Genomic DNA, 23,260 nt, shown 5'->3' with positions numbered 1-23,260 from the left:
ACACGACTGAGTGCCTTCACTTCACTTTTCACTTTCATGCATTGGAGAAGGAAATGGCAACCCACTCCAGTGTTCTTGCCTGGAGAATCCCAGGGATGGGGGAGCCTGGTGGGCTGCCATCTATGGGGTCGCACAGAGTCGGACACGACTGAAGTGACTTAGCAGCAGCAGCACCAGATGCTATGAGGAAGACTAGAGAAAGGAAGGGATTTGGGGAGTGAGGCTGTGGTGGGACTCCTGGGGGTTCTTTTAGGCAGGATGGGCTGGGAACACTGGATTAGAAGTGACATTTGAGCTCAGACTCGATGGAAGTGGGGAAGCAGCCTCGGGGGATTTTCCAGACAGAGGTGCAAGCAGATGAGTCTTGGGCTGGGAATTTAGGTGGTATGTAAGAGAGATGGCAAGAAAGCCGGGGTTGCTTGGACAGAAGAGTAAGGGGGGAGCAGGAGGAGGGGAGGCCAGAGAGGTAACGGGGATGCAGGTGGGACAGAGCGTGGGGGCCGCCGTGGGCTGTGCAGGTCACGTGGGATCCTGGTACTCGACGCACAGTAGCTTTTCTTACCAGTGGAACCAGGTGTGGCTGGGCCCAGATGTGGGCAGTTCCGGGGCCCCTTCATGCTCCTGCCCACCAGCCAGGGCCCCCCGCCACCCTGGTGCACGTTCTCACCCTGATTGGGACGGCTCGCTGAGCACTCAGGAAGGCAGGTGATCACGAAACATCATCAACTGCCTGTGGCCTGGTAGCAGCAGTAAGACGGATGGACTCTGTCCTGGTGGCCTTTCTGATGCCTGTGAGCGTGTGTGTGTGTGTGTGTGTGTGTGTGTGTGTGTGTGTGTGCGCGCACGTGCGCGTGCACACATGTGAGTGTGTAAGTGTGTGTGTGTGTGTGTGCACGCGCGTGTGTGTGTGCATGCATGTGTGTGCGTGCGCATGTGTGCTTGGGTATGCGCTCTGTGGGCGATTCTTGTTTTTTAGATTTTTAGTTGGAGGATGCCTGCTTTACGATGCTGTGTTGGTTTCTGCTGTACAGCGTGGATCAGCTATAAGTATATATATCCTCTCCCTCTTGAGCCTCCCTTCCACCCCCAGTGACCTCATCTTGCTTTTCCCCTGGATTCAGAGGCTGAGAGGTTGTAAGCTCAGGTGCCACATGCTGTGGACCTCACTCTTTTTTGTATTTTTTTAAAAAATATTCATAGGACATTATACTCTTAAACGTTTAAATTTTTAAGAATTTTTTTTTCTTCATGTTTCATCGTGTGCTCTTTGTAGGTTGTGGTGTAGTGGAATAAAGTACAATGGGGAAAAAAAGCCAAACCAAAATTAAAATTGTCTGAAAATTGTGACTCCAGAAATGTCTGCAGTGGGAAAATGGTTTAATTTGTTGGCACAACTCTAAGGTGGGAGAATGTTTTTATTCTTTAACTTTAGAATTCTGTTACTGTTGCTTTAGTAGTATTTGTGCATTAGAAATCTTCTTTCTCTAGAGTTGAATTTCTCTTTACATTGATAATTCATGATAGGTTCTTGGCCTGCTTGTTTTGTATTAAAGGTTCAGGACAACCTTATCATCTGTTTGCCTAAGAAAAAAAAATCAACATTTAATTTTTAAAGTGGTTTCTGTTTTTAAAAATGTTACTTTAAAAATGTTTATCCCCCATTATGAGTGTAGTCTATACTTAGTATAAAATATTTTAAAAATTGAGAAAAAATAATTTAAAAAATCATCTATAATCATTCATTTTGGTATGTCTTTTGGATTTTTAATCATTGCTTTAAAAAAGGTACTTATTAAAGAAAAACTCAAATACACAGAAGAGGAGAGAGAATAGTGCACTGGCCCTCTGGCGCTTGTCACCCACCTCAGCACTCAGAGACTCTTAGCCAACCGTCCTTTATCTATGCCTTCCTCCCATCTCCCTCTCTTTCAATACTCAAGTATTTTAAGCAATTCCCAGGCAGATTATTTCATCAGATTTTCAGTATGTTTTTTTTTTTAAAACAAAACCCAAAATATGTTCATTTCAAAAAGGTTAATTCTTAATATTATCAAATAGCCAATTAATGTTCAGATTTCCCTAATTTAAAAATTGTTTTAAACAGTTTGTTCAAACATTGATTGATAAGTCTCCTTTTAAAAGGTTTTATTTTGGAATGATTTTAGATGCAGAGGACAGATGTGAAACAGTATTATTGCAGAGCTCCTGTTTGTCCTGCTTCCCCGGTGTTCATGTCCTGCATGCCTGTGGGACGCTCCTCAGAAGCAGGAATAGGCACCGGTGCAGTCCCGATAGGCGCGGCCTGCGTCTGACTGTTGCCAGGTCTCCCACTAGCGCCCCCTTCTGGCCCAGGCCCACGTTGCCCTTGACCGTCACGCCTCCCGCGCCTCGTCTGACCGAGGACGGTCGCTCGGCAACTGTCCTTTGTGCCTGTGACCCCTTTGCAAGATGATTGTTTTGTTACTGACCTTCCATTTGGGCTTGTCTCATATTTCTGTCATGAGTAGATCGGGGTTATGCATTTTTGGTAAGAACAGCACAGGCAAGCTGGGTGCATCATGTCAGCTTGTTCTGGTGAAGTTGGTGCTGATCCCTTGGTTAAGGCGGGGGTCTCCTGGATTCTCCACGATCAAGTTACTCTTCCCCATCTGTGATAGTGTTTTGGGGGAAATACTTTGAGACTACGTAAGGGTCTTGTTTTTCATCATACCTCTAAGACTCTCACTGATGGTTCGTGCCCACAGCGGTTCCTGCCCTGGAGCTTGCTTAGTGGTGGCGCCCGTCGTTCCTGCTGCACTTAGAGTTGTAATTCTCCTGTAAGGAAGGGCTGTCCCTTCTGCAGCTTTTTATTCTTCAGCCGTTTATACCCGTATGAACTCATGGATTTTTGTTTCATTCTATAGGTTGTTAAGCCATTATTACCATGATTTCTTTTCTTGTTCAGATTGACTCAGATTTGGCTTTGGGGAACTCCTCCAGACTGATTCCTGTGTCTTTAACATTTCTGAGCACTTCCACACTTGCTAGGGTCACAAGATGTCCTGGACTCTTGTATTTTCCCTCATCCAGTTCTGGAATCAACCATTTCTTTATGGATCCCTGGTCTCTTTTATTGGAGAATGGCATTTAGGAACCACTGTCTGAATGACGGGCGTCATCATCACTACCAGGCCTTGGCAGTAGGCAGTTTGAAATGTGTGTTTACATTTTTTTATATACGCATGCAGAATGTATACAGGCATATACTTACCTGTATTTACTTCTGTTCATACAAAAGTCCATGGGGTCACAGAGAGTTGGACATGACTGACGTGACTTAGCACTTACCCATACAAAATATATACACACATATACACATATATACACCCAAGTAAACTATGGCCAACTCTGTGTGTGAGCAAGTGTGTCTGTGAATGAAGGAAGGAAAGTTCAAATGAACTCAGAATTTGTAGAATCAATATGAATTTGTGAATTCATACTGGCCTTCCCTAACTTTCCTAATTATTATTTATTCTACAAGTTCTCTCTCCTTTTTTTTTTTCTTTGTAATTTATTTGTTGACTAAGTTGGGTCATTTGTCCTTTATTTCCACATTTTAGATTTTGTTGATTGTATTTTTGTAATGTCATTCAACTTGTTTCTCTGCTGACTTTATTTCGAGTAAATTGCTAGTTAGATAAGGTGCATGATCAAATTCAGGTTTAACTTTTTGGCAAGATTACATCATAGGTGGTCTAACAGCAGGTATGTAGTGTTTGATAGTCCCTGTTTTTATGATTTACTCAGTCAGTTCAGTCGCTCAGTCGTGTCGACTCTTTGCGACCCCATGAATTGCAGCATGCCAGGCCTCCCTGTCCGTCACCAACTCCCAGAGTTCACTCAGACTCATGTCCATTGAGTTGGTGATACCATCCAGCCATCTCATCCTCTGTCGTCCCCTTCTCCTTCTGCCCCCAGTCCCTCCCAGCATCAGGGTCTTTTCCAATGAGTCAACTCTTTGCATGAGGTGGCCAAAGTACTGGAGTTTCAGCTTTAGCATCAGTCCTACCAGTGAACACCTAGGACTGATCTCTTTTAGGATGGACTGGTTGGATCTCCTTGCAGTCCAGGGGACTCTCAAGAGTCTTCTCCAACACCACAGTTCAAAAGCATCAATTCTTCAGCGCTCAGCTTTCCTCACAGTCCAACTCTCACATCCATACATGACCACAGGAAAAACCATAGCCTTGACTAGACGGACCTTTGTTGGCAAAGTAATGTCTCTGCTTTTTAATATGCTACTAGCCATTGATAATTGCAAAATGATGATAATTTAATTTCATCAATCCTTTTATATAATAGCTATATACTTCTATTAAGGAAAACTTGTTTTTCATATCTATACAGTTACTCTGGGGTGTAGTTCTTACAGAAAAGACAAAATAAGAGTCCCCTGAAATCTTCCAAAGGTGACTGTATTAGTTTCTTTCTGCTGCTGTAACAAATCACCACAACTTGGCTGCTTAGCAGCACAAACTTAGCCTGTGGTTCTGGAAGTCAGAAGTTTGAAGTGGGTCTTACCATGGCAGGGCTGTATTCTTCCTGAGGGCTTTAGGAGAAAATCCGTTTCCTTGTCTTCTCCAGCTTCTAGAGGCTGTCTGCATTTCTCAAGCTGTGACTCCCACCATCTTCAGTTCCAGAGCTGGCTGATGGGGTCTTTTCTGTGCTCCCCTCTCTCACTTTTAAGGATCTTTGTGATTATGTTGGGGGCACCTGAGTAATCTGTCTGTTTCAAGGTCAGCTGATTAGCAACCTCACTTCCATTGGCAACTTTTTGCCATGTAATCAGCCTAGTCAGAGATTCTGGGGATTAGGGTGTGAACATCTTTGGGGGGCCATTATTCTGTCTACCATAGTGACCAAAGGGTTTTTGTTTTTTCTTCAGTCATTATGAACTCATGGATTTAAAAAAAAACATTTTTGACATATATTAATTCATTGTCATTATCTTTGATATCCTAATTGTCCTATCTTGTGACAATGAAAAATCTTATTCAAGTTGATTCTTGAGTTCTTTGGACGTGAACATGGAGTCTTTGATAGAGTCTTTCCTTCTGACATGATGAGATGTCTGAGCTCATATTATGTATTCCTGCCCAAGGTCTGGACTCATCCCTTTCTATAAAGCACTCTCTACTGTGATTTGGAGTCACCTGGAGGGCTTACTAAGGGCTTCCCAGGTGGCTCAGTGGTAAAGAGTCTGCCTGCCAATGCAGGAGACACAGGAGATGTGGGTTCAATCCCTGGGTTGGGAAGATCCCCTGGACAAGGAAATGGCAACCCACTCCAGTATTCTTGCCTGCAGAATCCCCATGGACTGAGGAGCCGGTGGGCTACAGCCCATGGGGTCGCAAAGAGTCAGATGCTACTTGGCAACTGAACACGCGTGCACGGAGGGCTTATGGAGACAGATTGATGGGTGCGCCCTCTTTCTAGAGTTTCTGATGTAACAGGTGTGGGTGGGGGCCCAGTGATTGGTGGTGCTGATAACGCTGTTCTAGGGCCTACACTTTGAGAACCACTGTTTTAAAGGATAATGGAAGTTTTTTTGTTTTTGTTTTCTGTGAGCGATGGTATTTAGCAACTGTAGCCTGCATGCTAGGGAGGGTATTGATTCTAGGTTTTTTTAGTGAAAGGAAAGAAATAATTGAATGTAAGTTCCTATTCATGTTTCCAATTCAAATTTAGAATTACAGGTTTTAACTTATTTTATATTTGTGTTTTCTGAGGCTTGGTTCTTATGATCGTAGTAATTAGTTACTTAATAAGTATGCATGTACTTATACACACACAGTTTCAGAATAACAATACAAGTGTTATTTCCTGCAGCACGATTACTGAAAGCAGCTGAGGGCTTCTGCAGCAGCTCCTTTGTCGTTGGAGAAAGATCCCACTAGGGGTGTAGAGATGACTCGACTTTTTCGTTATTGAAATCGTTCCTCTCTGTTTGGTTAGCCAGTCAGCTTGATGCACAGTTAAATTCTTTTCCCGTGTCTTGTGCTTTTAGTTTTAGGAGACTCTCATTTAATTTTAAAATACTTATCTAAACATTCAAATGCTTTCACCGTCACATCTGTAAAATGAATCTGCTCTTTCCTCTGTCTTGCTCTCTCCTTTTCCTTGTCGGCAGCCATTCCTGGTGATTGATTAAGTGGCAGGGTGCTGTGCATCCTGTTTTTCCTCTTGGGGTCCACACCGCCCTCCACCCCGCACCCCCTCCTGAGCAGTATATTTGAAGGATTCCTTGAGGGCGGGATATTGATGCAGTCCTCATTCCTGTTCCTTTACGGCTTCTGAGCGCTCCGCCGCGAGGAGGCACACGCGTGGATCCCTCTGCTACGGACATTTGCTATTTCCAGCCTCTTGCTATTAGGAATAGTGGTTCCGTATTACAAATAGTGCACATTTTGAGATAGTTAAAATTCACACTGTGTACTGTTTGATTTCTGTGTTTTTCCTTAACATTATAACTTGAGCATTTTCCATGTATTGTAAATGTCATTTAAGACAGTTTATTTTTATGATTGTGAAAGTAATACAGACTTAGAGCTTTTAAGAAGCTCAGGAAGATCAATATCAATACAAAGTCACCCGTAATCCTTCTACTTAGGGATACTGTATTATTTTGATGTGTTTCCTCCGAGCCTTAAAACTATTTTATGTGAGCAGTTAGAAGACCGTCAGCATCGTGTCACACAGTCTCCTGCTTTGTTTTTCTCTTAACTGTGATGTTTTATACTATATGCTTTTTCTAAAAAATACTTTTAATTGGAGGATAGTTACTTTACAGTATTGTGATGGTTTCTGTCACACATCAGCATGAATCAGCCATAGCTAGGCGTATATCCTCTCCCTCTTGAACCGCCCTCCCATCTGCCTCCCCGTCCCACCCGACTAGGTGGTCACAGAGCACCAGCTCTGGGTTCCCTGCACGTATAGCAGATTCCCACTGGCTGTCTCTTTCACATATGTCATGTTTATGTTTCCATACTGCCGTATGCTTTTTATAATTCTGTGTTGTTAGACGTTTAGTTTCCTTCCGGTTGTTTCAGTATTGCAAATAATTTTGTGATAAATGTGTGCACCTGAAGCTTTCCCCAAAATTTCAGATTATTTTTAAAGTTGGTTTTCCCAAGACCTTAAAGAAGGAGGAAGCTCATGTTTGTCAGTTATATCTGTTTGGCTTGCTTTCTTAAGCAATAAGGTAAAAACAGGTGAAAGGTTGTTACCTCGAGACTTGTCAAGCAACTTCCGTTTTTTCTTTTGCTTCTGGTAGGACCTTAGAAATGAAGTTGAGAAATTACGCAATGAAGTGAATGAGAGAGAGAAAGCAGTGGAGAGTTGTTACAAGAGTCTGTTGAGTGAAAGCAATAAAAAATTGCAGAGTCAAGAGCAAGTGATCAGGAGCCTCAGAGAAAGCGCCGCTCAGAAGGCCTCGTTGCCTCAGGTACCACGTGTCCCTCCTGTGTTTACACGTTCTTACTTCAGCGTAGCTTTTCTTTGTTGTTGTTATTGTGCTTAAAAACTCTTTTCTAAGGATGCTCAGAAAAAGGTGAGTCTGGCAAAAAAAGAGGGTGGTCTTCACTGCTGTCTGTCAGCACTTTGGAGCTTTCTTGCGCCATTTGGACCCCAGCCACCATGGAGGTGAGTTTGGAAGAGAGAGAAGGTCCAAGAAGAGAGGGGCCTGTCTTGGGTCACATGACTAGTATTAACAATTCATTTGGGTTTCCGTAAGTTCCTGTGGGCAGACGTGGCTGAGCTTTTCGGCCAGTCCAGTGCGCGGCGAGGCCTGCCTCACCGTCCTTGTCGACACCCGGCTGAGTGCTGCTCTCGCGGTTGTAACAGTGCATGAATGCGTTTGTAATTGCCTGATACTGGTGGCTGATGGAAACTATTTAGAGGATATCTGGGTATTGTGAAAAAAGTAAATCTTCCGTTAAAGAGCTTGGGACCATCTCTTAGTGTTTTTTTTCTCGATGAAAACTCATATGATTTGTTTGTTTCCTTAGAAATTCAATGAAAGAGATCTGGAAGCGGCACAGCGGAACTGTGGCTCAGTGCTGGCGGAGGAGCCCGAGTTCAGGAGTGAAGACTTGGTAACAGAAAAGTGCTCTTCTCAGTCACCAGGCGGCAAAAGCATCTTCTCAGAGGTGAGCTCGACTGAAACTGGACACTCACGTGCAAATTCGTATTCTTTCCTGACACATACGTGTCGGCTCCTCTGATCTGAAGATCCTCCCAGGCCTCCTTGCTGATAATTGAGCTGACAACAGGCAGGAGGAGGGCTTCTGTGTCTTGCCTCCTTACAGACGGGTATCCTTCAGCCACGTGTTAGTATTTGTGCTGTGCAGGAAACCTAGAAACCACAGCTCGTTAAAAGACAAGCCTCATATCTGCCTCCTAGGGTCCACCTGTCGAGAACTGTGTAATCTTGAGGTAAGACCATTTTCCAGCTGACGTGAACACGAGCAGTGGCTCAGCAGGCCCTTCACGATCGGGCCCCAGGCTAGCTTTCCGGTCTCCTTTTCTTCCGTCCCCCGTCATCTCTGACACCTCCCGCAGATGTGCGGAGGCACCGTGTCTGCACCGCTCCGTGCCCTGTGTGTGCTGCCTCGTCAGCCTGGGATGCCTTGTCCTTCCCCGCTGACCTGGCGGCTCCTGCACTCTCGGGCTGCCGCTGAGCGTCGCGGCTCTGGGGCTCCTCCCCTCCCTGGAGACCCAAGCACCCCGGCAGGCCCCCCAGGGGAAGGGAACGGCATCCGTGTCTGAATCGCAACGCCTGCCCTGTGCCTGGCCCAGGATGTTTCTTGAGTGAATGACTGATGGTACAGGTTTGTGGAGATGCATACAGAGCGTTCTGACCCAAAGCTTGCCTGTAATGCAATGAGGGAGCCAGAAATGGCACAGGAAAGGAGTTTATTGTAGGCCAGGTTTTTTTTTTTAAGCTTGCCTTTGATTAAGTTCGGGCATTCAGAAAACAGGGAGTTCTTACACAAACTCGTTGTCTGGTGAATGACTCAGATCATGACTTGTGGTTTTTGGAAAGGATGATTCTTAGAATAACAGCTGGTGTAGCTGGGGCACGCCATCAGAACAGACTCGGGCGCTCGGGCTGGAGTGGGCTGCTAGAGGCCTGCTCTTGTGCAGGCACCAACCCCATGGCTGCTGGTCTTGGGGAGGGGCTGGGGTGGTTGGGTGCACGCAGCAGGGGCTGTTCTGTAGCTGGTGGAGAAGTGGTTTCAGTGTGTTGGCTCCAGTCCTGGCCGTGGCACTGCGCGTCCACTCTGTCAGCCCTGGTCTTGGAGGGCGCCGTTGCCGAGCCCTGGGAGCTCTTTCTTCGCTCTGAGCACTCCTGAATCTGCCATTGCTTGAATAAGAGTGTCAGTGTGGACTTGGCCTTTGTACGGGGCTAGGCATCTGGAGGCCTGGGTTCCTCTCTTTGCTCTGTGTCTTCCCGTGAGTGGCCATGTCCAGGCACGGTAACTGGATCTCAGGGGCCTAATGTGTGATTCTGAGTGGCTTACCGTTCCTCGACATTGACCAAATTTAATGGGATATTAAGATGCACAGTAACCCATAATCAGGCACAGTCTGTTTTTTTAAAACTTTTAAAAATGTTAAAGTGCAGTTAATTCACCCTCGTTGTGCTAGCTCCAGGTGTTCGCAAAGTGATGCAGCTCTGCGTGTGCGTGCGTGTGTGCGTGCGTGTGTGCGGGGGCCCCTCATCGCAGTGGCTTCTCTCATCCCCGCTGGCGGGCTCTGGAGCGCAGGCTCGGCAGTGGTGGCCCTCGGGCTTAGTAGCTCTGAGCCGCGTGGGGTCTTCACAGACCAGGAGTTGAACCCATTACCCCACATTGGCAGGCGGATGCTTAACCGCTGAGCCACTACGTAACTCCCTATATACTTTCTTCTTGATATTCTTTATCAACATAGGTTATTACAAGATACGAAACCTAGTTCCTTGTGTATACAGCTGCTGCTGCTGCTAAGTCGCTTCAGTCGTGTCCGACTCTGTGCGACCCCAGAGACGGCAGCCCACCAGGCTCCTCCGTCCCTGGGATTCTCCAGGCAAGAACACTGGAGTGGGTTGCCATTTCCTTCTCCAATGCATGAAAGTGAAAAGTCAAAGTGAAGTCACTCAGTCGTGTCCGCCTCTTAGCGACCCCATGGTCTGCAGCCTCCAGGCTCCTCCGTCCATGGGGTTCTCCAGGCGAGAGTCCTGGAGTGGGTGCCACTGCCTTCTCCGGTGTATACAGCAGGTCCTCGTTTGTTTTGTATATAGTGTGTATGTGTCTGTCCATCCCAGATCCCAGCTTCTCTTCTCTCCTCTGCCCCTTTGGTAGCCACAGCTTTGTTGTTCTGTCTGTGAGTCTTCCTGTTTCTTAGATAAGTTCATCTGCATCATTTTTTTTAGGTCCTACACATGCGGGTTATCATATGATGTTTGTCTCTGACCTCACTCAGTACGACAATGTCTAGGCCCATCCGTGTCGCTGCAGATGGCGTTACTTCATTCTTTTTATGGCCAGGTGATACTCTATTACATATACATACGCATCAGTCAGTTCACTTCAGTCGCCCAGTCACGTCCGATTCTTTGCAGCCCCATGAATCGCAGCATGCCAGGCCTCCCTGTCCATCACCAACTCCTGGAGTTCACTGAGACTCATGTCCATCGAGTCCGTGATGCCATCCAGCCATCTCATCCTCTGTCGTCCCCTTCTCCTCCTGCCCCCAAGCCCTCCCAGCATCAGAGTCTTTTCCAATGAGTCAACTCTTCACATTAGGTGGCCAAAGTATTGGAATTTCAGCTTCAGCATCAGTCCTTCCAACGAATACCCAGGGCTGATCTCCTTCAGAATGGACTGGTTGGATCTCCTTGCAGTCCAGGGGACTCTCAAGAGTCTTCTCCAATACCACAGTTCAAAAGCATCAATTCTTCAGTGCTCAGCTTTCCTCGCAGTGCAACTCTCACATCCATACAGACTGCTGGAAAAACCATAGCCTTGACTAGACGGACCTTTGTTGGCAAAGTAATGTCTCTGCTTTTGAATATGCTGTCTAGGTTGGTCATAACTTTCCTTCCAAGGAGTAAGCATCTTTTAATTTCATGGCTGCAATCACCATCTGCAGTGATTTTGGAGCCCCAAAAAATAAAGTCTGACACTGTTTCCACTGCTTCCCCATCTATTTGCCGTGAAGTGATGGGACCAGATGCCATGATCTTCGTTTTCTGAATGTTGAGCTATAAGCCAACTTTTTCACTCTCCTCTTGCACTTTGATCAACAGGCTTTTCAGTTCTTCTTCACTTTCTGCCATAAGGGTGCTGTCATCTGCATATCTGAGGTTATTGATATTTCTCCTGGCAATCTTGATTCCAGCTTGTGTTTCTTCCAGTCCAGCGTTTCTCATGATGTACTCTGCATTTAAGTTAAATAAGCAGGGTGACAATATACAGCCTTGACATACTCCTTTTCCTATTTGGAACCAGTTTGTTGTTCCATGTCCAGTTCTAACTGTTGCTTCCTGACCTGCATATAGGTTTCTCAAGAGGCAAGTCAGGTGGTCTGGTATTCCCATCTCTTTCAGAATTTTCCACAGTTTATTGTGATCCACACAGTCGAAGGCTTTGGCATAGTCAATAAAGCAGAAGGAGATGTTTTTCTGGAAGCTACACACACACACACACGTATGTATATGGGGTGCATGTGTCCTTTCAGGTTAGAATTTTCTCTGGACCTTTGTCCAGGAGTGGGAGTGCTGGATCGCATGGCAGCTCTGTTTTTGGTTTTTAAGGTGTCTCCATACCTTTCTCTTACTCCTTGGAAGAAAAGTTATGACCAACCTAGATAGCATATTGAAAAGCAGAGACATTACTTTGCCAACAAAGGTCTATCTAGTCAAGGCTATGGTTTTTCCAGTGGTCATGTATGGATGTGAGAGTTGGACTGTGAAGAAGGCTGAGCGCTGAAGAATTGATGCTTTTGAACTGTGGTGTTGGAGAAGACTCTTGAGAGTCCCCTGGACTGCAAGGAGATCCAACCAGTCCATTCTGAATGAGATCAGCCCTGGGATTTCTTTGGAGGGAATGATGCTGAAGCTGAAACTCCAGTGCTTTGGCCACCTCATGTGAAGAGTTGACTCATTGGAAAAGACTCTGATGCTGGGAGGGATTGGGGGCAGGAGGAGAAGGGGACGACAGAGGATGAGATGGCTGGATGGCATCACTGACTCGATGGACGTGAGTCTGGGTGAACTCCGGGAGTTGGTGATGGACAGGGAGGCCTGGCGTGCTGCGGTTCATGGGGTCCCAAAGAGTCGGACACGACTGAGCAACTGAACTGAACTGATACCTTTCTCCCCAGTGCCTGCACCAATTTTATACCCCCGATAACAATGTAGGAGGGTTTTTTTTTTTTCCTCCACACTCTCTCCAGCATTTATTATCTGTAGACTTTGTAATGGTGGCCATTCTGGTTGGTTTGAGGTCATACCTTATTGTAGTTTTGATTTGCATTTTTCTAATAGTGATATTGAGCATCTTTTCAGGAGGCACAGTTTGTTTTGAAATAAGATAGCAGCCCATCAGGTTTTTTTAAATTTTTTTTAAATTTATTTTTTAAAAATTTATTTATTTTAATTTTTCTATGTAGAGGATCATGTCATCTGCAAATAGTGAGAGTTTTACTTCTTCTTTTCCAATTTGGATTCCTTTTATTTCTTTTTCTGCTTTGATTGCTGTGGCCAAAACTTCCAAAACTATGTTGAATAGTAATGGTGAAAGTGGGCACCCTTGTCTTGTTCCTGACTTTAGAGGAAATGCTTTCAATTTTTCACCATTGAGGATAATGTTTGCTGTGGGTTTGTCATATATAGCTTTTATTATGTTGAGGTATGTTCCTTCTATTCCTGCTTTCTGGAGAGTTTTTATCATAAATGGGTGTTGAATTTTGTCAAAGGCTTTCTCTGCATCTATTGAGATAATCATATGGTTTTTATTTTTCAATTTGTTAATGTGGTGTATTACATTGATTGATTTGCTGATATTGAGGAATCATTGCATCCCTGGGATAAAGCCCACTTGGTCATGGTGTATGATCTTTTTAATGTGTTGTTGGATTCTGATTGCTAGAATTTTGTTTAGGATTTTTGCATCTATGTTCATCAGTGATATTGGCCTATAGTTTTCTTTTTTTGTGGGATCTTTGTCAGGTTTTGGTATTAGGGTGATGGTGGCCTCATAGAATGAGTTTGGAAGTTTACCTTCCTCTGCAATTTTCTGGAAGAGTTTGAGCAGGATAGGTGTTAGCTCTTCTCTAAATTTTTGGTAGAATTCAGCTGTGAAGCCGTCTGGACCTGGGCTTTTGTTTGCTGGAAGATTTTTGATTACGGTTTCAATTTCCGTGCTTGTGATGGGTCTGTTAAGGTTTTCTATTTCTTCCTGGTCGAGTTTTGGCAAGTTGTACTTTTCTAAGAATTTGTCCATTTCTTCCTCGTTGTCCATTTTATTGGCATATAATTGTTGATAATAGTCTCTTATGATCCTTTGTATTTCTGTGTTGTCTGTTGTGATCTCTCCATTTTCATTTCTAATTTTATTGATTTGATTAATTAAATTAAAATTAAATTAAAAAATTAAAGTTAATTTTTAACTTTACAATATTGCATCAGGTTTTTTAGATGGACAGATCGTCACTAATTTGAGTATATTTAGTTAAACTTTACTATTTTGAATCATATTTTAGACATGTAAAAAATGGTGTAAATGTTGAACAAAATATTTCTAAATTTATTGGACAGTTGAGTGATTTAAAATTTCATGTCTGTAGTCTGATTGTCGGTATCACCGTGTTTTCAGTCTTTCAGGCTAATGTTTTCTATACTTCTTAGAACCACAAGTATAAAGTCATCCTGTGGGCATTTCCATTATATTTTAGAACCTGGTGATGTTTAAATGACTGCAAAAATACTTAGGTATTTTAGCAAAGGTTCTAATTCTGTTCTGCAAGAGTAGTTGCAAATTGAGGATAAAAGATTATAAGTGATCTTTTAGAAATTGGAAATTTCTAGGTGTCAGTTTAAGAAATCCCAGCTGTTGCAGTCTACAGTATTTTTCCTCCCGAGAAAGGTGTTTTTTTCAGATTGTAGTTTTCTTTGTAGAAAACATGATTTTTTTCCGTGCTCCGCCCGTGGCTGTTTTGTGTTGGTTTTAGAGTTTATTCTCTACCCATTTCTATGAAGAACTGGAGGCTGTCATGATGTCTCCACTGACTCTGGGCAGTCTGTTTTCCTTCTAATCGTGTGTGATCCTGAGAATTAATGCTGGATGGTCAGGGAATTGAAGGACAGGGAGTAAAACACAATGACCATGTTTAACTTGCTGCAGCCGGAGATTTATAGGTTGGCTGCTGATGTGGTTGGGACATCACTGCTCAATTTCCCGAGTAGTAAAATAAATGTCTGTGTTGCAGAGCTGTGACATAGCTCTTGAAATCGACCAGCCTCTATCTACCAGGCTACTGAATTGCCCTGATTACCAAGAAGTGAGCCATTAAGCTTGCTCTTCACGTGTCTGCGCCTCTCCAGATTGAGGTGTGGGCATTGCACGTGTTTCCTTCCGGTCTCTGAGGAAACTGGTGGGGCAGACGGTGCCTTGGCTTTGGTGTCGGAGTGTCAGTTCTACTGCTTGTTAACTCTGTGACCTTGGGCAAGTCACCTCCTCTCTGAACTCACCTTCCTAGTCTGTAATATGGGGAGTTACATGCCTACCTCTTGAGATGATTAGAAATAACGTACAGGTATCAGTTAAACTTCTTTTGACGGCAGGCCGTAGGATCCAAGGGTGAAGAGTTTGAGCAAAACAGCAGTGAAAGGGAGTGTGTATTGGGAACGTCCTGGAGACTCATAGGTGCCAAGGGGCGTGGACTCCAGGGCTCTGCCTGGTGTGGAGGGGCAGGGTGGAGGGTGGGGGGCAGGGGCTCCTCATGATCTCCCTCGGGCCACCTGGCCCTCTGCTTCTGTGCTGAGGAGATCCAGGGGTTTTCAGCTCTGCCCAGGGAGCCAGATGACTTCTCTGTAATCGGGCATGATTCAACGCCGAGGAATAGGTGATGGATGAAATGGGACCCAGACGGCTCCAAAGAGTTCATTTGTTTAACGTGGGTGAGCGATTTGCTTCTAGGAAGACACTGACTCACTCTGACTCCATTGTGCAAAATACCCACAGGGGTCTCTCCTCTTAAGACTCATACCGGTCCCTGTATTCCCCTTGTACCTTCGTAATCAGTATTTCAGCATCTGCGGCGGCATTTGACCTGTGCCAAGCAGTGTGCCTGGCTCGGGATGACCCCTTGCCCCCGAGGGGTCCGCAGGCCTGTGAACTTGCAGTTGGTCCACAGGCTCTGGGTGAAGGGGAAGGTGAATCGGGCGCCTCGGGGCTGGGGGAGGGTCTCTCTCTGTAAGGTGTGAGGAGGGTATCCCTGGAGGGGGCTGCCTGCTGGAGTGTGGTCTCCAAGGAGGAGGGGCTGTTCCCCCTGGGGAGCCCAGGTGGAGGGGTTTCCTGACTCCGTTGGGACGGAGCGCAGGTGTGGCCAGCTGGCAGGTGGAGGGTAGGGGCCGAGGCGAGCAGTGGCCTGGGAAACCCGGGGGAGGCTCGCAGTGGCTGCTGGAAGGAGGGGAGGGGACCCAGCCAGGCCCCCAGGCCCCACACCGCAGTGGGCGGTCTTCTGGGGCTTCTACCCCGGCTCAGGGCGATCCAGGTAAGGCCCCCAGGGTCGGGATTCTTTCCCTGGGTGTGTCTGTCCTACAGCTGGAATCTACACCATCCACCCACCCAAGGTCCATATTTACTCATCTTTCTTCCTAGTCCTTCTTGGTTAATTATGTACCTAAGCACACATTCTGACTGCAGCTTAATAGCTGAGTGGACTCAAAGACGTGACCTGTCCTCTCGGAGAATCAGTTAATTCATCTGCACAGTGGGAAGGCTGATACACCTGCTGGGGTGGTTGTCGCTGTTAGAGATGACCTGTGTGATGGACCCAGCCTAGGACATAGGCATGGTGAGAGACGACCTGTGTGATGGGCCCGGCCTAGGACATAGGAGTGGTGAGAGATGACCTGTGTGATGGGCCCGGCCTAGGACATAGGAATGGTGAGAGATGACCTGTGTGATGGGCCCGGCCTAGGACATAGGAGTGGTGAGAGATGACCTGTGTGATGGGCCCGGCCTAGGACATAGGAGTGGTGAGAGATGACCTGTGTGATGGGCCCGGCCTAGGACATAGGCGTGGGGAGAGACGACCTGTGTGATGGGCCTGGCCTAGGACACAGGAATGGTGAGAGATGACCTGTGTGATGGGCCCGGCCTAGGACATAGGCGTGGGGAGAGATGACCTGTGTGATGGGCCCGGCCTAGGACATAGGAATGGTGAGAGATGACCTGTGTGATGGGCCCGGCCTAGGACATAGGAATGGTGAGAGATGACCTGTGTGATGGGCCCGGCCTAGGACATAGGAATGGTGAGAGATGACCTGTGTGATGGGCCCGGCCTAGGACATAGGAGTGGTGACTGTGGCTGACGCTCATCAAGTGTTTACTCCATGCTGGGCATCAGCGCGAGAATGTTGTGTGGATTAGCTCAGCTCCTCTCTTTCACAGCCCTGTGAAGTAGGCAGAATTATTAGCTCTGTTTATAGGTGAGGATATTGAAGTGCAGAGAAGTTGAGTGACTCGTTCAAGTTCACACAGCTAATAAGGAAGGTCACATGCTCTTAACCGTCCCTGCCTCCCATGGTAGACGCTCAAGGTGTAGTAGGTTTTCTAATTTTCCTTGTCAGTGTTGGCTGACCTTTAATGCGGCTGACAGTGACTGTGTCCCCAGGCTCCCAGGGCTTTGCGTCCATCGTGGGTCATTCATGGGTGGATTGAGGAGCTCAGGCCCTGGATCCTGGCCGCCTGGGTCCACACTCTGCCTCCGTACCGTGACTCCATGCTCCGGTTCCCTCATCACCAAAATGGGGCGAGTGGTAAGGCCTGAGCCCACTGGCTTGTGAGGATTACATGAGAAAATGCTAGAGTGCACTTGGCACCATGGCTGATGGCCTCTTTGTCTGGATACTGTGGCACGTTCCTCCAGGCGCTGCCCCGGGGTCCTCTGTCTGCACGCGCGGTGTGTGTGCGTGGGAGCTGGCGCTGGGGACTGTGTACGGAGGCAGCCGGGCGCACCTTGAGCCACTGACCTGTGACATGAATTACAAGAGGGCCTGACGTTTCTAGCGCTGTGGGTGGCTGACTTCTCACGACCAAACAAGCGGGTTAGCGTGGAAACCTTTCGTTGGCAGGGTTGCCTTGACCTTGGTGGTAGCAGCGTTCTTCCAGGTAACGGGCTCCTAACCTTTTTGCCCTCTGTATCCCTTTGGTAATCTGCGGGAGCCAAGGCCTTCCCTGGAAAAGTATTTATATGCAGAAAATATGTGCACAGGTTTATAAAGGAAACCAGTTATTTTGAAGTTCGATTGTCAAAATATAAAAAGTTGGCTGTAAATATAAAAAACTGGTGTTGCTTTGGAGTGGTGAGCAGCGACTGCCGTAGTTTTGAAGTAGTGATAAGAATAGATATTTTGAGATACCTGCAGCGTGCACCTAGTACCTATGCTTCCTCTGCTGACCAAATCTCGGGGAAACACTCTACTGAACTGCTGGGGTTTGTGGCCGTAGCAGCGTTCCTTCAGCTCCTAAATGAAGAAAATGCTAAACTTCAGGTAGAGGTTAGTGGGAATGAAGATGTAGCTTTTCCCCCTCCTGTGTGTTTGAGTGTCCATCGGGGTCGGAAGCGCTGTCTCAGGACGCTACCTGAGCTTTAGGGGCCAGGCTGAGGCCACGTGAAATGTGAGGACCGTTTGCAGCCCCTCTCTGCACAGACCAGGTGTCTTCCTGGCATTCAGGACCACCTAGTCTGTGCCAGGGGTTGTGCACACGTTAACTTTCCTTCTTTATTTTTACTTTTTCTTATTTTGAAATAATTTCAGATTTATAAGCAGATTACAAGAATAAAGGGTTTTGCTTGTCCTGAGCCGTCTGAGAGTCAGTTGCTCGTGTGGAGCCTGTCGCCCCAAGTACTGGACTCCTGTGTGTGCACACTCCCCGAGTGTGCACTCCTGTAGAGGGGACGCGGTCCTGTGTGACGCTGCACGGCCGTCACACCAGGGGCCGGCAGGGACCCGCACCACCGCCGACCCTCAGGCTCATTCGCATCTCACCCGCTGGCCCGCTAACGCCCTTCCTCACCGCAGGAGCCAGTTCAGGGTCACGTGTCGCATTTCACAATCCTTAGCCTTCCGTCTTTTTGACGTTCTTGGCCCTGAGACTTCCGAAGTGTCCAGGCCAGGCCTCTTGTGGCGCCTCCTTCAGGTGGGTCTGTGCGACACTTCCTGGTGACAGGATTCAGCCGAGGCCTCTCTGGCAGGGTGTCCCGGGAGAGAGGCTGAGTTCTCAGCGTGTCTTCTCCGGCAGCACGTGGCTTAGATTTGTCCCATTCCCGGCCCTGCTGACTTGGGTAACTCTGTGAGGGTGGCGTCTGCCTGGTCTCGACTATGCCGTTGCTCTCTCTCCCTTTGTAATTAGTATTTGAGGGGAGGTGTTCTGAGTTAGGTACACACTCCGGTCTTCAGACTTTTGCCCATCAGTTTTAGTCTCCTTTTATGGAGGCTGAACTATTTATTACCATGATGGTTGGCAAATGGTGATTCTTCTAACTGTATTATTCCTTCTACATTTATTAGTTGTTTTGCTGTAAAGAAAAGCCTGCTCTTCTTCCCGTGTATTAACTTACTCGTGGCCTTGTGGACAGGAACTTCGGTTTTCCTCAGTGGGTTGTATCTGTTACTGCCGTTATTTTGATGCTCAGATTGTCCCAGGTTTGGCCTTTTCAAACTGGCTCCTGTGTCCTTTTGACAGTGCTCTATTATTTAAGCACTTCCTTGTTTTCCGACATGGCAGAGTGCTGTAGACATGGGTTGTTTCTGACTTTCTTGGCCTTTTCCCCTGGGATCCTTGGTTCCTCTAGCACACAGTTGAACTTTTATCTGCTTGTAGCCCTATAAAGTGGTGACGCTTTCCCCCATTTTTCAGGTGGCTCTAGTCAGTAGCTTCTTGTGGCCCCAGAACTGGTAAGTACCAGAGCCAAGATCTGAGCTGTAAATAAAGCTTCACATTTGTGGAATTCACAGAATTACATACGCCTTCATAAACGAGGAGCCTGCATCTCAAAGAGGTGTGCTGAGCTGGCTAGCTGAGGTCACGTAGCCAGCAAGTGGCAGAGGCCCCTCAGGTCTCTCTGTCACCAGTCCGCTCACAGAGCCTGGGAAGCACGCGTCACCTGACCTATTAAGTCCCTTGTCCCTAATGTTGTCGGGTTTTGTTTGAGGAATGTCTTTTCCTGGGAGGAAGAACACATGTGGAAAGGCCACCTTCGTAGTCTGTGAAAATGACGGCCTGCAGCTCTGAGGGGGTGCGGTCTCACAGAGGGCAGCCGGGCAGCAAGGTGCCCCTTCCGCAGCAGCTGGGTAACGTGTCCACTGTGGGTGAGCCCTGCACGCCGCCTCCGCTGCCGTGGCGGTCGTTCCCCACTCCGCCTGCAGGTGGCGCTCTCCGACCGCGGCCTGGCCCAGAGCCTGGCACGGGGCATCACCTTTGGATTTACACACCAAAGCGTCCACGTCTGTTTGCATAGTGTAAGGATGCGCTCCTTCGGAATTCTTCTCTGAATGTCAGATGCCCCTTGTCATTTTCAGGAAAAGCAACAATTAAGCTATGAAGAGCTGATTCAGGTCATAAAGAAAGAACGGGACATCTATACACGCCTGGTAAAATCTCTACAGGACTCAGACAGGTAAGGGCTTCTGTTGGACTGACACATAAACAGAACACGCGTGTGTTTTGAATAAATGCTGCTGCTTTCTGAGGCAGCAAAGACTTCCCACTTTGCTTAGGAAGCTTAAGATACTTGGACAGCGATTGCCTTTTTAAATCAGGTATTCCTACTTCCTTAGCAAGAGTGGTTGGCGAAGGCAGTGGCACCCCACTCCATTACTCTTGCCTGGAAAATCCCATGGATGGAGGAGCCTGGTGGGCCGCAGTCCATGGGGTCGCGAAGAGTCGGACACGACTGAGCGACTTCACTTTCACTTTTCACTTTCATGCACTGGAGAAGGTAATGGCAACCCACTCCAGTGTTCTTGCCTGGAGAATCCCAGGGACGGGGGAGCCTGGTTGGCTGCTGTCTATGGGGTCGCACGGAGTCGGACACGACTGAAGCGACTTAGCAGCAGCAGCCGCAGCAGCAAGAGTGGTATGATTTTTTTGGCAGCAAATACAGGATAAGGGCTCCCCAGGTGGTGCTAGTGGTAGGGAACTCACCTGGCACTGCAGGAGATGTACGGGTTTGATCGCTGGGTCGGGAGGATCCCCTGGAGAAGGAAATGGCAATCCGCTCTTGTATTCCTGCCCGGAGAATCCCAGGGACAGAGGAAGCTGGTGGGCTACAGTTCATAGGGTTGCACAGAGTCGGACACGACTGAAACGACATAGCACGTACATTGGATAAAAACATCACTAATACTAATTACTCAGGCTTTTACCAGACCTTATTACAGATACAGAAAGTGCCTCCACGTGTGCCACCTCTCCTAGCCCCCACGGCCGCTCTGAGCGGTAAATGTCATTACTGGCCCTGTTTTCCGTAAACAAGGCCATGGAAACTTGGAGAGGTGAGATGACCGTCTAAAGTCTCGCAGGTGGTGAGTGACGGCGGTGTGTCCCTGTCCTGGCGTGGCCTGTGTCCTCACAGCACTGCCGCGGTGGGGTGGTGCCAAGAGGCATGGCGAGAACGCTGATGGTCGGCTGGTGGCCTGGCTCCCACCCTGGCCGGGTCCAGGCAGCTGACACCCCTGGGTCCCTCTGGGCCCAGCCCCGGGCTGGCCTCAGTGATTCTCCTGTGCAGAGGTCACCTCTGTGCGTGGTGGGATGGTGACAGGTGGAAGGGTATCAACCTCTGGGCTTCGTTTCACGGCTGCACAGAAGCGGACGGGGTGGGCGGGCACGCCGACAGAGGACAGTCGGCCGCGGCCCCCGGCTCTCAGGGCAGGCTGCGGTGGGTGGGGGCTCATGATGTCAGCTTGTCTTCATCTGTTTATGTCTAAAGTTTCCCGTCATAAAAGGTTGAGGAAACTCACCCTTCACCGCTCCTTGTCTTCGGCCACAAAGGAAGCCCAAGAATACTGGAGTGGGCAGCCTATGCCTTCTCCAGCAGATCTTCCCAACCCAGGAATCGAACCAGGGTCTCCTGCAGTGCAGGTGGATTCCTTACCAGCTGAGCTGTCATACGTAGAGTCCTCGTTGTCCCTGGGGCCGGGTTCCCTGCCTCTGCCTTCAGTGGGCTTCTGCACTCTGCTCTGCCCCCAACTCATCCTTGAGCATTCGAGGAACCCCCTTGTCGGGAGGCCTGCATGAGTCCCCAGGACAGGCGCCCCTCTGCTGTTCTGCCCTCGCGACGGCCCTCCCCTCCCTCAGTCACCGCCCTGCAGTGGCTGGCCACCTCTCCTGGCCATCAGCGCCTTGTGGGCTGGCGTCCTGTCTGGCGTCCGCGTGTCCCAGTGCTTGTCACAGGGGCTGGCATGCAGTAGGCCCTCGGGAGATACTCAGTGGATGAATTCCCTCTTTAAAGTCCGCCCCTCGCCCGCCCCCAACCCTTTTACGTTGAGATAATGTTCAGGATTTTTAGTCTGAAGTGAGTTTTAAGGAAAATGAAAGCATGCTGATGAAGTTCTGGAGTCGGTTTCACTATGAAAGGAAGCTTCTTTAAGAAGCCTCTGGGGCTCGTCGTTTTCACCTGGGGTGGGTTGAGTAGTCTGGGGACCTCAGATGGGGAGTGGGCGCAGTGGGCTTGACCATGGCGCTAACCCTGACTGGGCGCCCAGAGGCTCTGTGGGCAGAAGTGACCGCTGTCACCCTCCTCTGCCTCACGGGTGGTGGCTCTGAGTCCTGCAGGCTCTTCCTTAATGAATCAAAGCGTGCATGGCACGAGGGCAGGCCAGACCGCGTCTAACGGATGCTTAAAAGGTCTCCTGTCCATGTTCAGAGTCAAAATGCATTCAGCAGCTCTCAGCTCCTGGATAAGTCACTTTTCACCCTGAGCCTCAAGATACATGTCAGTATTTGTGCATTGAGCTTGCCCTGCCCACAGACCTACCTGTTCACCTACCTCCCTACCTGCCTTAGAGGGTTGTTTAAAACGTGATGCTAATATGTGAAGTCCTGATGCCTGGCACAAAGGAAATACTCAATAAATGTAACACTTGTTAAGACTAACAGCGATGTGAGAAGTCTCATATGCCTCAGTATCCCATTGTCCGCACACTCAGCTTGCAGGGGGCTTTGAGCCCTCAGACCTTGCTGTAGCCAGAGGGCGGAGCCATGGGCTCGGGTGGGCTCAACCACCCTCCAGGGCTGCTCACCCCCTGCAAACTGGCAGCGAAAGGTGGGTGACTGGAGATGGGTGACGTACTTGTAACTAAAGTTGGTAAGAGCAGGTGGGGAGAGAGCAGCTGGCCACGGACAGCTTTATGATTCATTCCTCACAGCGACACTTCAGCCCCGTGTCACAGAAATGGACATCTGCTCTCAGGGATGTTAAGGGTATTTCTAAGCTCCTGCACTTAGGATTCTCAGAGCTCAGAGCTCCCTGGCTCTGGGGCCTGGGCCCTTACTGCACAGCTGTCACCTTGAAGACAGGGGACAGTTTGTGTTTGCCTGTGACTCAGACTTTCTCATTCTCAGCACTGTTGGGATTTGGGGCTAGATAAATTTTTGTCAAGGGCTTCCCAGGTGACTCAGTGGTAAAAGAATCCACCTGCAATGCAGGAGACGCGGGTTTGATCCCTGGGATGGAGAGTCCCATGGAGAAGGAAATGGCAGCCCACTCCAGTGTTCTTGCCTGGGAAAACCCATGGACAGAGGAGCCTGGTGGGCTGTAGTTCACGGGGTCGCAAAAGGATCAGATACAACTTAGTGACTACAGAACAACAACAACTTTTTGCCTTGAGAGGCCGTCCTGTCCATCGTAGAACGTTTAATGGCGTCTCTGGCTTTTGCCACCACGTGGCAATGACACCCTCCCCTGCCCCGATTGTGACAACCAGCGCTGTCTCCAGATGCGGCCA

General features: G+C 48.1%; 1 protein-coding gene across 10 annotated transcripts in view; it reads left to right on the top strand.

The window, feature by feature from the left end:
- Positions 1–23,260, top strand: part of CDK5RAP2 (CDK5 regulatory subunit associated protein 2) — a 184,244-nt gene that overhangs the window by 79,011 nt on the left and 81,973 nt on the right. For 9 of the 10 annotated variants that reach the window (XM_059889002.1, XM_059889006.1, XM_059889003.1 and 6 more), the window contains 3 exons: positions 7,316–7,486; positions 8,049–8,189; positions 19,835–19,932. In XM_059889002.1, coding sequence (XP_059744985.1) covers positions 7,316–7,486; positions 8,049–8,189; positions 19,835–19,932 — 410 coding nt within the window. The remainder of the gene's footprint in view (positions 1–7,315; positions 7,487–8,048; positions 8,190–19,834; positions 19,933–23,260) is intronic. The other variant, XM_059889004.1, reaches the window with a different exon arrangement.

The sequence above is a fragment of the Bos taurus genome, chromosome 8, assembly GCF_002263795.3.
Source record: "Bos taurus isolate L1 Dominette 01449 registration number 42190680 breed Hereford chromosome 8, ARS-UCD2.0, whole genome shotgun sequence".
Classification (NCBI taxonomy): Eukaryota; Metazoa; Chordata; class Mammalia; order Artiodactyla; family Bovidae; genus Bos; species Bos taurus.
The sequence above is the reverse complement of the archived record's forward strand: the minus strand, read 5'-3'. Positions and strand labels throughout refer to the sequence as shown.